Source organism: Littorina saxatilis, linkage group LG1 (genome assembly GCF_037325665.1).
Source record: "Littorina saxatilis isolate snail1 linkage group LG1, US_GU_Lsax_2.0, whole genome shotgun sequence".
Classification (NCBI taxonomy): Eukaryota; Metazoa; Mollusca; class Gastropoda; order Littorinimorpha; family Littorinidae; genus Littorina; species Littorina saxatilis.
This window is the reverse complement of record NC_090245.1, coordinates 49,782,105-49,796,250: the sequence shown is the minus strand read 5'-3', so window position 1 is coordinate 49,796,250 and position 14,146 is coordinate 49,782,105. Positions and strand designations below refer to the sequence as shown.

The 14,146-nt window shown below is 43.4% G+C and overlaps 1 protein-coding gene across 1 annotated transcript in view; it reads right to left on the bottom strand.

Moving 5' to 3' along the window:
* Positions 1 to 14,146, bottom strand: part of LOC138972827 (nuclear pore complex protein Nup93-like) — a 39,223-nt gene that overhangs the window by 18,641 nt on the left and 6,436 nt on the right. Inside the window, exons 6-18 of the mRNA XM_070345496.1 lie at positions 12,608 to 12,682; positions 11,717 to 11,809; positions 11,043 to 11,188; positions 10,346 to 10,478; positions 9,493 to 9,590; positions 8,985 to 9,122; positions 7,342 to 7,517; positions 5,473 to 5,664; positions 3,924 to 4,050; positions 3,506 to 3,578; positions 2,732 to 2,776; positions 2,100 to 2,216; positions 638 to 756 (exon numbers count right to left, since the gene is read on the bottom strand). Coding sequence (XP_070201597.1) covers positions 638 to 756; positions 2,100 to 2,216; positions 2,732 to 2,776; positions 3,506 to 3,578; positions 3,924 to 4,050; positions 5,473 to 5,664; positions 7,342 to 7,517; positions 8,985 to 9,122; positions 9,493 to 9,590; positions 10,346 to 10,478; positions 11,043 to 11,188; positions 11,717 to 11,809; positions 12,608 to 12,682 — 1,532 coding nt within the window. The remainder of the gene's footprint in view (positions 1 to 637; positions 757 to 2,099; positions 2,217 to 2,731; positions 2,777 to 3,505; positions 3,579 to 3,923; positions 4,051 to 5,472; positions 5,665 to 7,341; positions 7,518 to 8,984; positions 9,123 to 9,492; positions 9,591 to 10,345; positions 10,479 to 11,042; positions 11,189 to 11,716; positions 11,810 to 12,607; positions 12,683 to 14,146) is intronic.

Sequence of the window (14,146 nt, the reverse complement as noted above, 5' to 3'; positions counted from 1 at the left end):
GGTTGCGTGTTCGACCCTGGGTCAGGCCGCTATTTTCTCCTCCCTTTCCTAACCTAGGTGGTGGGTTCAAGTGCTGGTCTTTCGGATGAGACGAAAAACCGAGGTCCCTTCGTGTACACTACATTGGGGTGTGCACGTTAAAGATCCCACGATTGACAAAAGGGTCTTTCCTGGCAAAATTGTATAGGCGTAGATAAAAATGTCCACCAAAATACCCGTGTGACCTGGAATAATAGGCCGTGAAAGGTGGATGCAGCGCCTAAAGGCAGTCGATCTACTGGCCGATGTGAATGCGTGATATATTGTGTAAAAAATTCCATCTCACACGGCATTAATAGGTAACATGCGCCTTGAGTCGCCTTGTGTGGTGAGATACGTGCGCGATATAAATCCTCGTAAATAAAATAAATAAATAAATTCCATTTGCTCTGGTCTGTCTGTAGCTGAAACACCACTTCCCTCGTTAGTTTACACACATTTCTATACAGTGATGTTCTGGGCCTGAGAACAACAGTCCCTCCTTAGTTAACATTAACAGCTATTGTGTTTTCAGCTTAGCAATAGGGTCTGATATTTTGAGGGGACAATTATAATGCCAACGAGTCAAACATGATTTGAGTCAATGACAGCAGCCTACCTCTGGGCCATGGAGACGGCTTGATTCTTGAGACGGTCGCGGTTTCCCTCAGGGCTGGGCGCCTGGGACACCACTTTGCTCAACAGCTTGTTGATCAACACCACAGCTTTGTCCTGGTTCTGCTCACACACACACACACACACACACACACACACACACACACACACACACACACACACACACACACACACACACACACACACACACACACACACACACACACACACACACACACATCACAATATCAGTGGCTGCAACACCTTGCTCAACACAGAAACGCAACCCAGAAACACAGCACAATACCAAACCACATACCATCTGATCAAAGTCCACTTCCCACAACATTGTGAATTTGACACGAGCTAAGTTTGATAGACCAACAAGAAAATAACCACTTAATGCCACACGTCATAAAGAGATGCCTTTACATTCAACCCAAAACAGAGCAACTGACAGCAGCAGGTGTCCTGTATTTTCACATTTCTTCTCATCACAGAGGCCGTCAAGTAATGACAGGGGCCGTCAAGTAATGACAGAGGCCGTCAAGTAATGACAGAGGCCGTCAAGTAATGACAGAGGCCGTCAAGTAATGACAGAGGCCGTCAAGTAATGACAGAGGCCGTCAAGTCCACATGTTGCTGTCCACAGGCATCAAGCAACAACTGCCACCATCAATTTATTAATCAGACCATGAATAACAAAACAAATCTGACAGTAACATTGTTCTGCACACAAGGATACAGTGGTACCCCCTTTTCCGACCACCGAAATTTAAGACTCCCTCTCTTTTAAGACCCTCTTTTCTAAGACTTTCTGTTCCTCGTCTTTGCAAATTCAACTCCATTTAAGACTTCCTCTCTTTTCCAAGACCCTCTTTTCCAAGACTTTCTGTTCCTCGTCTTTGTAAATTCAACTCCATTTAAGACTTCCTCTCTTTTCTTTCTTTCTTTATTTGGTATTTAACGTCGTTTTCAACCACGAAGGGTTATATCGCGATGGGGAAAGGGGGGAGATGGGATAGGGCCACTTGTCAATTGTTTCTTGTTCACAAAAGCACTAATCAAAAATTTGCTCCAGGGGCTTGCAACGTAGCACAATATATGACCTTACTGGGAGAATGCAAGTTTCCAGTACAAAGGACTTAACATTTCTTACATACTGCTTGACAAAAATCTTTACAAAAATTGACTATATTCTATACAAGAAACACTTAACAAGGGTAAAAGGAGAAACAGAATCCGTTAGTCGCCTCTTACGACATGCTGGGGAGCATCGGGTAAATTCTTCCCCCCAACCCGCGGGGGTTCCTCTCTTTTAAGACACTCTTTTCGAAGACTTTGTGTTCCTCGTCTTTGTAAATTCAACTCCATTTAAGAATCCCTCCTTTTCAAAAGCTATTTATTTTAGGTCTTGGAAGGGGGGTTTCACTGTAGTTGTTCATCATAATGATGGTTGGTCTTACCCTGGCCAGGTCATACAGGCAGACGGCCTCCTCGAACATTCCCTTGGCCTCGGTGTCACGCGCCACCGTCTCGATGATCTTGTCCGTGTCCTGGCAAAACTTGTCGATTGCCCCCGGCTGCTCACCAAGAAACAAAGATACCGTAAATGCACAGGAGCTACATAATGCTAGCTAATGTTAAACGAAGTTATCATGGACCCCAAACACCTCCCCCCCCCCTCCCCCTTCTCCCTCTGCATAGCATCTATAACCATTGGCTCATATCTCACAAAAGAACTCAGTGGTTCAACAGGGGTGCGAACAGCAGTTCAGTAAACGCAGGATTATACCTGAACTGTACACACATCTTAAGTCGGAGTAACACCTGAGAACTTGCCCCTGATGGTTTAACCGTGAAGGCGTTAAACAACATTTATCATCATGTACCTGGAAGGACTATTTTCAGAACAGGTGAGAGATGATACGCCATACTCTGCCCTGAGTCAAGCATTAACCTAGCCCTTTCTCATGTCTGCTCTTGAAAATAACAAATAAATCCATAATCAATTTCATACAATGGTTCACAAGCAGTATTTGGCATTACCCTCTGTGATTAGACAAACTTTATCCATCAAAATGTGTTGGTAACGTACCCGTCTTGTGCCGTCTCTTTCCAGTCTGCCCAGCAACATCTCAAACTGAAAGGCATCGTGAAAGCACATCAAACACATAGCCAGCATGACATGATCTGCAACGTGTGACTGTGAAGCACAAGACACTATCACATTCAATGATTAACCAATGCCACAGTAACCTATAATAACCTACAATTCTTGAATTTTGATTCTCAAGACACTATATCAACTTCCACAGTTCATGACAATAAGCCCTGTCCGCCCTCAAGCTCCCAATGAAGTAGAACAGGAATGCTATTTCAAGCTACACATTTGCTACAGCCACATCTCAACACAAACATTTGACAAAAACACAGCATGTGCATTTGTTGTCCAATGGTTTAACGCAAGTTCTACTCAGACGGCAAGGTAGACAACTTGCTTACTCCAAATATTTTCCCCAGAAGATGATGTACTGCTGCCGGTATGGCCGGATGAGTGTAAACAAATGTACACAGAATCCCATTTGCATCAGTCAACCTCTCTCTACCAAGTACCCCCACCAGTGCAATCGCAGACATGCTCAACAACACAAAACCAATCTCAATGTTTACACCAACACTCGAGTGGATAACTGCGAATCAAACTCAAAAGTACATTCCTCTTACTTTATTATATACCACATTCTCATTCCAACGTAAAACAGTCGACACAACAGACCTATACCATATTCTCATCCCATAGTAAAACGGTCGACACAACAAATCTATACCACATTCTTATCCCATAGTAAAAACGGTCGAAATGACAAACCTCTCTGGTCTCGAGGACGAGCTCACTGACACACGACTGAAACATGTTGTCCCCACTGGCTGTCTTCAGGTTCCTGAAACAACATTTCCAGATAACATTTTTATATATCAAATAATCCAGCCTTCAAGCTAACTAGGACTGCATGTGCACTACCTCATCAGTCAATGTTTCAACATACTGTAAAAAAAATATCAGCAGCCTGAGTCAGTCATACGGGTTTTGACTGGATTTTATCCCCCCTCCCCAAATTTAAATTCAAAATAAAGTCATCCCTATCATGCCTTCATTTCACTGGTTGCCCTAATCAAACAGTTGGGGTTGATTTTTGTGTTTTGTTTCTGGTTGTGCAATGGATGGCTTTCAGCTAACACGGTTTGACAAAATGCATTCCTCTCACTGGACCAGTCATCACAATCACCTGAGGAAGAAGAAATACTGCAGAGCTTCACGGGCGTCTGTGGCCTCGAACTTGCGCGTGTACATCATGATGAGGCGGGCGATGTTCAGACGTCTCACGCACTGTGGGTCCCCGGCCTCCTGACTCACTGAGGATCGCAACACAATAGTAACAACCTTTAAACAACTTTTAAACAACATTTAAACACCCTTCAAACAACATTCAAACAACTTGCAAACAAACTTCAATTTTAAACAACCTTCAAACAACCTTGAAGGTCACCACAAGAAAAACCTTGATGCAACCATGTGAACAACCTTGAAATAACCTTGAAAGACAATGAGTGTGACACTCTCTGCAGCCGAAGATGTAACCTGCGAACTGAGCGAAGTAGCAAAGCAGCTACGTCCGCAGAAGCCAAACCAGAACCCACAGAAGAGGAAGTCCCTTTAACAGACTTATCTTCATGAACGACCTTGTCCGAGGACCTAACAGGCAAAATGGAGGTAGCCGGTAAATTGACCAAAACATCAATACCTGGGAGGTCGGTTCTAAAACAGAAACAACAGCCTGGCTGGTTTGTTTAGATTTTCTAGGCGTTTTCTTAGACGGAGAGGCCTCAGCAGCCACCTGTTTGGGAGTATGCCTCTTCCTGACACTATCAGCCATGACAAAAAGACTCAAGAAAAAAATTTCTGAACAATTTTACAAGTCCAAATTGTGGCCAAAATGTCGCCAAAATCAAGAAAAACAAGAGGCGAAGCCTTCAAGGCTCACGTAAGAAATCGACAAACAGTAACACAAACTCAATCACTTCGTCACACATACACACACACACACACACACACACAGTAAGCGGCATAGGTGACACTGTGCAAGAAAGCGAGACACTAGATCTAGATCTGAATGGCCGATTTCGAAGAAAAAACTAGTCTCGGCCCGCTCGGCAAAATAACAATGACCGAGACTTTCAGTAATTCCTTCGCGTGACGTCTAACCCTCTTACGTCATAATGTGACGTCTTCAAATGTTGTGACGTCTTCAAATGTTAAAGTTTCTACCACAGACATACATACATACATACGCACGCACGCACGCACAGACAGACAAAAGTTAGCATCGCATAGGCTACACTTACGTGAGCCAACAAGGAAAGATCTCACCTCGACATAGTAGTGAAGTCAAAACGAAGAGTAGAAAACCAAGAGGAATGTAACAAAGTCAAAAGACTCAGTGACAACGGCTGTAAAACAGCCAGAGCGTACAAAATAGCGACCAACTTGACTGAGCGCTGAGGTAGGAATGAAAACATGGCGGCATATGCGCACGCATACGGAAGACAGACTCAGTATTGGTCTGGCCTTGATACCAGTATGGGTATTGGTCACTCTTTTTTAGAGTTGTCTCCCTTGTTACCAAGGGGACGCGTACAGCGTTACCAGCACTGAACTAGGGTTAATTGCTATATGTGAGTTGGGTAAGATATGTAATTTAATCTCAAATATATGAGCATAACGTCGAGTAGAAAGACAATCATAGCAAGACTGTTCCTAAAGCAGTAGTGACTCACAGAGAGGGGCCTGGCATGAAGATGGAAGGTAGAGCAAGTTCAACTCAAACAGGCCAAGTGCCATGTGTACCGCATGATGCCGGAGGTGTTCCACGCGCGACAGGAACTCGACGGCCGCCTCAAACTGTCCGGTCAGCACCAACACCTGTGTGTACAGCATGGGGTTCTGGTAGCCTTGGAAGTGGCTCTCACCTGTAACAACACAATTCTATCAACATCAACACCTGTGTGTATGGCATGGGGTTCTGGTAGCCTTGGAAGTAGCTCTCACCTGTAACAACACAATTCTATCAACACCTGTGTGTATAGCATGGGCTTCTGGTAGTCCTGGAAGTGGCTCTCACCTGTAACACAATTCTATAACACCTGTGTGTATAGCATGGGGTTCTGGTAGCCCTGGAAGTGGCTCTCACCTGTAAAAGCACTATGAGTTATTTCGAATATGCTAACTGTTAGCAAATGATAACAAGACATGTTGAGAAAAAAGATATCAAGCATGAGCCTTTTAGGCGAATGCTGATATCGTTTGTGAGACATGTCTGTTATCATTTGCTAACAGTCAGCATATTAGAAATAACGGTTTTATTACCATTTAATTCGACCAAAAGAAATTTCGAAGCGACCCCGCGAATTAGACAGAACAGCCGCAATGGGAACTTGAGCGCTTCTACCTGATTATGCCTGTCAGTCAAAGAATTCTCGTGACCTGAGTCAGCCAATCAGAGTAACACACCTGATGTGATGAATATTCACAGGTCAAATGCCTTTGACACACAACAACCTCACAAGATAATTCATGTTGAACACGCGTTTCGGTTTCTTCGCTTTTTCTTGTTGAACAGAGAGCGACAGATTTAGAACCGACTCCAGACGGATGGGAAATGACGTAAAGACACATTTGATGTAAAGCGAGTGACGCAATTTCACTTGATTTTTCCGAACTTTGATCATTTAGATTTCAAGTGAGCGGTCGGCATTGCACTCTCAGATGATGGGCGGTGCCTTGCTGTTCCGTAAGGCACCCACCTACAAAACTCGCTTTTCGGTATTATTTAGATAAAGAGAGTATTATCTGACAGCATTTGAAGTGTCATTCTTTAGAATAAATCACGCTGATATTGTTGAATTACATTTTTACTTTGTCTTATTAATTTTTAGCGTGATAAACAAAAAGGGTCCCTGCCTGAACGTTATAACATTTAGAGGGTCACCTAGAATCCATCCTGATTGGTCAAAAAGCCATATGGGGCACTGAATTGGTAATAAAATTCTATTACACCTGTGTGTATAGCATGGGGTTCAGGTAGCCCTGGAAGTGGCTCTCACCTGTAACAACACAATTCTATTACATGCTTTGCTGAGATGAGCTTGACCCGTCTAAGTCTTCTGGTTTATGCTAGCGAAGCCTCAGAACATGTAGTCTCGTTTTTAGTGTTGGTCTTTTAAAGTTTAAGGAATGTGTTATAAGCTGTTTGGCGCAAATTCATAATGTCCTATTACACTTTCTGAAAGCGGTCAAATGTCCTATTGATGCTGAAGAATTCGGGACATTTGTCCTATAGGTATGAATTTGTAGCAACATCCCTGAAGTAAACGTAAAACTTTGCTTTGAATAACACACATTTTAGCGGAATAATTTGTCCATATAAATTTGGGGAAAAGTCAAACATCTCGCACCCTGAAACATTTTTTTTTTATTATAGTGTACATTATTGATCAATGATGCACAGTTCAAATACTTTCTAAAAAAGTCAACACCTTTATTTTTAAGAAGGATCTGGTTATTCATTAAAAGCATTTCTCCTGCACAGCGACAGACTATGTTACTGTAACTTTGCTTTACCCTATCGTTCCAAATAACATACGTACCGTAATCTTCGTAGAGAAGTTTCTGGAATCGTTCCAGTGTGAGGGACTCCTGAGAGTTGTGGTCATCATCCACCTCCAGCTGCGACAGTTTCAGCCACAGGTAGTCGTCGATCTTGTCCGAGATCTCCGCGTGGTCTTCATGGGGGTCGCACTGACCCACCACACAGAACACCGCTCTGAACACACACACAGACATAACACATATGTTGTTAGCAAGAACAAGTTGAACACACACACAAACAATACACAGGTTGTTAGCAAGAACAAGTTGAACACACAGTACATCGCTCTGAGCATACACTCACACAAACATAACACATGTGTTGTTAGCAAGAACAAGTTGAACACACACACACACAAAATACACATGTGCTGTTAGCAAGAACATGGAACATGCACACAAACACATGTGTTGTCAGCAAAAACAAGTTTACATAACAAAATTTCTACTTTGACAACATCAGCATACAACGCCGGAGGAACTACAGTCCAAAGCACAACCTTGAACACTCTTCAAAGTGACATACATATACAGACCTGTTTACCCTCACATTGACCCATGAGAAAGATTTGAAGGAAAATGAGGAAGATTTGAAGGAAAATGAGGAAGATTTGAAGGAAAATGAGGAAGATTTTCCACTTCAGGAGGAAGATTTTTTTTAAAGCCACAAACTCGCTCTAAAGCAATAAAACACACTCTGTTTTTTCATAATTTGCTGTGTGCAAAGAAATGATCAACTTAATTCTACATTACATGATAGCGTCATTGCATATTTGAGATGTAGTTTTCGGAGAAAGCAAATAGAAAGAAAAAAGTGAACGAAAGAGGGCTGCTGATCAATCCAAATCGTTCAACAAAGTTCGGGCATTGAAGAAATAAGCAAGTAAACCTCAGGAACGCAAAATGAACTTGCAAGTTGAGTAATCTTCTTTCCAGTTCTGATAATAGATTCTCTTCTTCTTTGCCCCACACGCGCTATCGCGCTCTTCATCGTCAGTTTCGTGTCGGTGTCGGTGTTGTTCCTTTCTTTTTGGAGGCATTTTGCAAAAGGACACCAACAGGCAACACGTGTAACCAAAGTCCCGAAAGAAGACACCGTTCTAACCGGAAATGGACGAAAGACGTCTTAATACTGAGAAAACTATCGCAACTTTTTACCGAAAACATCACAAATATTTTTTCTCTAGAAATCGCGCCAAATTGCGGAAGACAAATGCAGTGCGCGGACAAGCAGAAAAACGATCTTAAATCCGTAAAACTTCCGCCCATTCCGTAAGAGTAAACAGGTCTGTATATAGTTCAGACAGAAAGAAATATACAAAGTGCTGTCGCCAAGGGTTCAAACAGACAGGAGATTCGAATATCAACCATGCCGCTACAGGCTTACTGTTGTGCCGATTCCAAGCAGACAAAGGAAGATAAATCGCAAAATCCCTTCATGAAATTGTAAAGAAAACAGTAAAAGTAAGCGTCTGAAGCTACAAGAAAACCCAAACATGTGTCACTCCATCTTTTGAGTGAAACTAAAACTTGTGACATTCTGCTCCAACTTCCTGGACCAAGCTACAGCTAGCAGCACGACTGTCACACACACCAACAGACCATCTAGCACCAATCACAACAAGTGTCCCAGCCAGCCCACCTTTTGTAAGGGTCCTGTGTGTTTTTGACGACGCGGCGGTACTGCAACTTGATCTTGGTGTCGTTGGCCACGCTCAGTCGGTGCTGCGGGTTCTTCACGTATTCATGGAAGTAGCTTGCGAAGTCGCCCAGCTGATGACTGCAAACAATGATAAATAATAAAAATTGATAAAAAATGATAAATAACCAATCTTTATTCGCTTCAATCTTCACATATTTTACCACTAACGAAATTGTAGTGTAAAAATGTATTCAAAGACATTTTAGCAGCTTCTGCTAGGATTTACACCATTCCTGTTCTAATTAAATTAACATATGTTTTAGGTTCTGAGTTCATAGCATGGAGAAGTAAAAAGATAAGGTTATTTTTGGAAATGCCACATACTAAAACCTCACCAATTTTTTTGGAAGGATACCAGCTCCCGACTGCTCTGAGCAGAGAAAAAAGACACCCAAAGTGCACACACACAGAGGTATACCTCTGGGCCTTAACACTAACAGGTTCTTACCTGACTTTGTCAACAACTTGCTGAGCAGCCTTCATGTCACCACAACGCAGACAGTAGTAGACCAGCGCCCAGATTGGCTGGCCCTCCAACACGCCATCCTGTGACACACACACAACACATACTGTACACATCACCACGACAACACAGACAGTAGTAGACCAGTGCCCAGATTGGCTGGCCCTCCAATACGCCATCCTGTGACACACACACAACACATACTGTACACATCACCACGACAACACAGACAGTAGTAGACCAGTGCCCAGATTGGCTGGCCCTCCAACACACCATCCTACAACACACCACATAAAATATTGATTAAACATCGGATTTTGTTTAATTATAACCATGTGATGTCTAAAACACATATTTAGGTGGATGGCCGAGACTACAAAAGAGTGTGTGTTTGTGTGCATTCAATTGTAAAACATTAAAACGATTTCTCATGTCATAAATGTTATTTGTGTTGTTGACAAACATATCTCGACAGTCATTGCTTACCTCGACAGCCAGTGCGGTCTTGTAAAACAATGGCTGTCTCAATCTGTGTAAAATGTCATAATTTGGTCAATGCAAACAACATTTAAGTTTCCAATCTCAAGAGTAGCAATATGTTGCAAAAGCACACACACACACACAACATCAAATCCTCCAGCAATACCATCTCACCCTGGCTCCTGAGAAGTGCAGAAACGAGCAGCATGAATATAAGTTTTTTTTTCATATCAGTTATCACGCATCCAACAACTCTTAGTCAAACACAGACAGACACATAAAAGCCTGCAGACTTCCGCAGTAACTGTGATAATGTGCACACAGACAGAGGAACAGACAGACAGACAGACCAACACACCTCAGCAGTGAAAGAGGAGGGAGGGAGGTGCAGCTTGAGGTAGCTCCGGACCAGGTTGAACGTCCCCGGAATTCCCCCCAGTCGGGACAGCTCCAGGTTTTCATAAACCACAGACTTGAGGAACTCCAGGAAACTGAAACAAAAACAACAACGATGGAAACATTGACGGCAAAAAGTAATAACTTCCATGCAAGCGTAATCTTGTTTTGTTAAAAATCAGAACGTTCCAATAACTCACTAGTCTTGTTTTTTGATTACATGTGAGTGACTGAAAAAAGGAAACGAAACCCCTGTTGCAAATTTCTGACTTTTGATTTTGACCATTTTTATGTTCTAACATCTGCCAGATTAACGCACAATGACTGCATCATTCTGAATCATGGACACGTTGAAGGCAAACTGAGCAAGATTTTAGGTAATTATCTTTGTTTTATGATTATTATTTCATTAATATAAATGTTGCTGCAACAGAAAATTGCTGTGCACTATCTTTTGAAATGCAAACCATGACTTGTTTTCTGTGTGCAGATGATGAAAATTCATGTGCAACGCACATTAGAAGGGCCTCCGTGAACTGCACTCAAAGCAAGAATCCATTGCGCTTTGATATTACGCACGTTTAAAAAAATTCTAAAGTTTGTTCTATCTTTTGCAGTTGCGTATATAACCCAAAAGCAGAACAAACCTCCGCACTTACCTGGACTCAAGGTGGTGGATGGCTTTCTCCACCAGGAGGCGCTGTGTGTCCTTGTTGCCGCGTACAGCAGCTGGTAGTGCCCCCTGGGCGGGAGTCAAGGGGACGTCACTCATGCAGCGCATCATCTCCCACAGGTCCAGGATGGCCTGAATGCAGAAAACAAATATTAGATACAGTCTGTAAGTTTTCTTATTCACTGAATTCAAATCTCCTTTGTGTGAGTAGATGTAAGAACAGGGATGTAAGACTGAAAGAAACAGGTCCACAATATGTAAAACTAAAAGTTAAAATTCAAAGCTCAAATAACTAAGAGTGCTTCAAATATTTCAGAAAGTGATTAAAAGTCTGAAGATATGGGTGTGTTGTGAGTGTTGGACATACCTTTCACAATGCTATGCTTGAGCCTTTGGGCAGTGCTTTTCCAAACCTAGTTTATAACTTAACTATAGTGCTAGGGTCTTCAGTGTTTCTTTGGATGTCAAAACGCAGAGAGAAAGAGTGAAATAAACAACACGAACCTAGCCAATACAAACACATGGCTAAAACTGGAAAACGGCTGCTCATAAAAATTCTCACGCTTCATTTGCTGTTAATCTTTAAACAAGCTACAAAGTCCTTCACAGCTATCTGCCTATCAAGAGAACATGAGGTGAGTGATGTAAAAGGTGGCTTGCCTTGTCATCAATCTTTGCGGCCACATCGAGGAAGAGGTGGACCAGACTGGGGCGAATGCTGTTGGAGACCACGTCCTCGTTGTACACGTACACCTGCACACATCAAGCACACGGAGCCATCAGGCTGCATGCAACACTAAGCTAAATCAAACTTTTCCTTAAATTCTATCATCAATTATCATGCTTGCTCTTTTGTGGAACGATCCACCTACACATCAGGCAGAAAGGGTCTCACAGAAACCGCTGAAGCAGTCAAAATGTAAAAGAATAGTGAAACATTTTGTCTTTCAATGGAAAATCTGTCAAAAGCATTCGCAATCCGGAGCCTGACTGTTTAATAATTGGCCTGGCACCCTTTTCAAATTAAACAGTAAAACTTCTGAATTTTATCATTTAAAATGAATACTTTATCACAGTCTATGACAACATAAAGAATGGCAGTGGACTGTGCTATGTTGTGTTATGTCCTTGAAAAAATCACTGATAACCCAGTTCAGGTAATTCTGCTTTCAGGAAACTCTTTGGAGCGGTTGCACTGACGGTTTACATGTGAGATGAACACTTTCCAGTGTTTGCACTGACGCTTTAGATTTGAGATGAAAATATACTAATAGTTTTGATTTGAGATGAGCACTGCACTGACAGTTCACATGTGAGATGTACACTTTGCAGTGTTTGCATTGACGCTTTAGATTTGAGATGAAAATGTACTGACAGTTTTGATTTGAGATGAACATGGCACTGACGGTTTACATGTGAGATGAACACTTTGTAGTGTTTGCACTGACGCTTTAGATTTGAGATGAAAATGCACCGATAGTTTTTATTTGAGATGAACACTGCACTGACGGTTTACATATGAAAAGGAAGCTTTGCAGAGCTGCCACTCACCTGCCTGGCATAAGCCATCTCGATGTGGTCCAGGTTACTCCTGCCCTGGTTCAACACTGAGTCACTGCTCAGCATCTGGGGAAAAAAACAACTCAGTCATTTTGTTTTTTGATCATGGATGGGTTTCCAGCCAGCCAAACACTGCTCATTTCTACTCAAGACTCAAAGATTTTAATGTCCTTATAAAACCCAGGAAAATTGCCTCGCAGTGCCAGGCGGTTTAAAACATAAATAACATCTCAATCACTAAAAAGATCCACAACATTGTTTGCAATCACTCAGGGATACAGACATCCACATTAACACACGCACAAGCACGCACTCGCCCGCACACCAAAAATCACCTTTGGAGGCAAAGCCAGTAAAACAGGAGTGAGTTTGGGCAAAATTAATAGCCCTGCTATGTGAACTCAAAGGTTCGCAAGAGCATACCAGGTGACAGTCAGACCTTATCACAAACAGCTCTCCATATCTTATGGGCGTGTTGTCTACCAACGTACCAGAAACGTAGAGCTACTTATAAATACCGGTCTTCCTAGGGATATCCCGGCATGTGACTTGTTTCTGGTTTTACGTTTTCTCGCTTCTGGCGGTTGATGTAAGCCGCTACAGTCATTTTGTCGGTATGCAGCCGCACATGACTGTCCCTCAGCAGTGGCAGAAATGACGCTAAGTCCCGAGCTGGGACTTGGTCCTTGCCCAACAGAGAGCGAATCAGAGCCTGTAACTTGTCCACTCTTCGCTGCAAAGGGCGAACTGACCAGTCCAGAGTATTGAACTCCATCCCCAGATAAGTGAAACGCTGGGACGGTTCGAGCTCTGACTTCAGTAGGTTCAAGGATGACAAATCGAGCACAGGAAGCCAAGCCCCCGAGGCCTTGGGGACCACAAACAGGCGACCGTAGAAGCCCAGAGACCCTGGGTCGTGGACCTCCTCGATCGCGTTCTTCAAAAGAAGGGAGGCCACTTCCCCCTGAATGGCGGACTTGGCCTCCCAGTCTCTGGGGTACTTGAAAGGCGGAGGTATCCTGGTCAGAGGAGCCTTTCTCTCTGCCCAGAGCAGGCGGAATCCCGAACGCATTATCCCCAAAATCCACTAGCTGGTCACCGAGCGCGACCAGGAAGCGAGAGCCCTGGAGGGGCAGCCCGCCACCACAAGGGTGGGGGCTGCGGGGATCAGTGGTTCGGGAAGGCATCATTGGGGGTGGGGCTTACCCCCCCCCCCCCCCCCCCCCCCGAGGAAGGGGACTGGGCCAAATCCCTCGCGTCCTGAGTCTCTTTTTGTAGAGCATTAAGCGAGGGACGACCCAGCAGAGAGCCCTCAGTAAAAGGGGAGAACTTCAGATTCTCAATGGTGCCCTTGTCTCTGATCCTTGACCCAGTGAGAAAGGCCGATCTGCGAGAATGCACAGCATGTGTGTACAATCGGGGGCCGAAAGGCTCATCTGCTCGGCAGAAACCCTGGCTAAAGTAGCCAAGAGGGTTTTCACATCAATGGAGGAGGCATTAAAACGAAACTTGAACGGGTCAAGAGAAGTT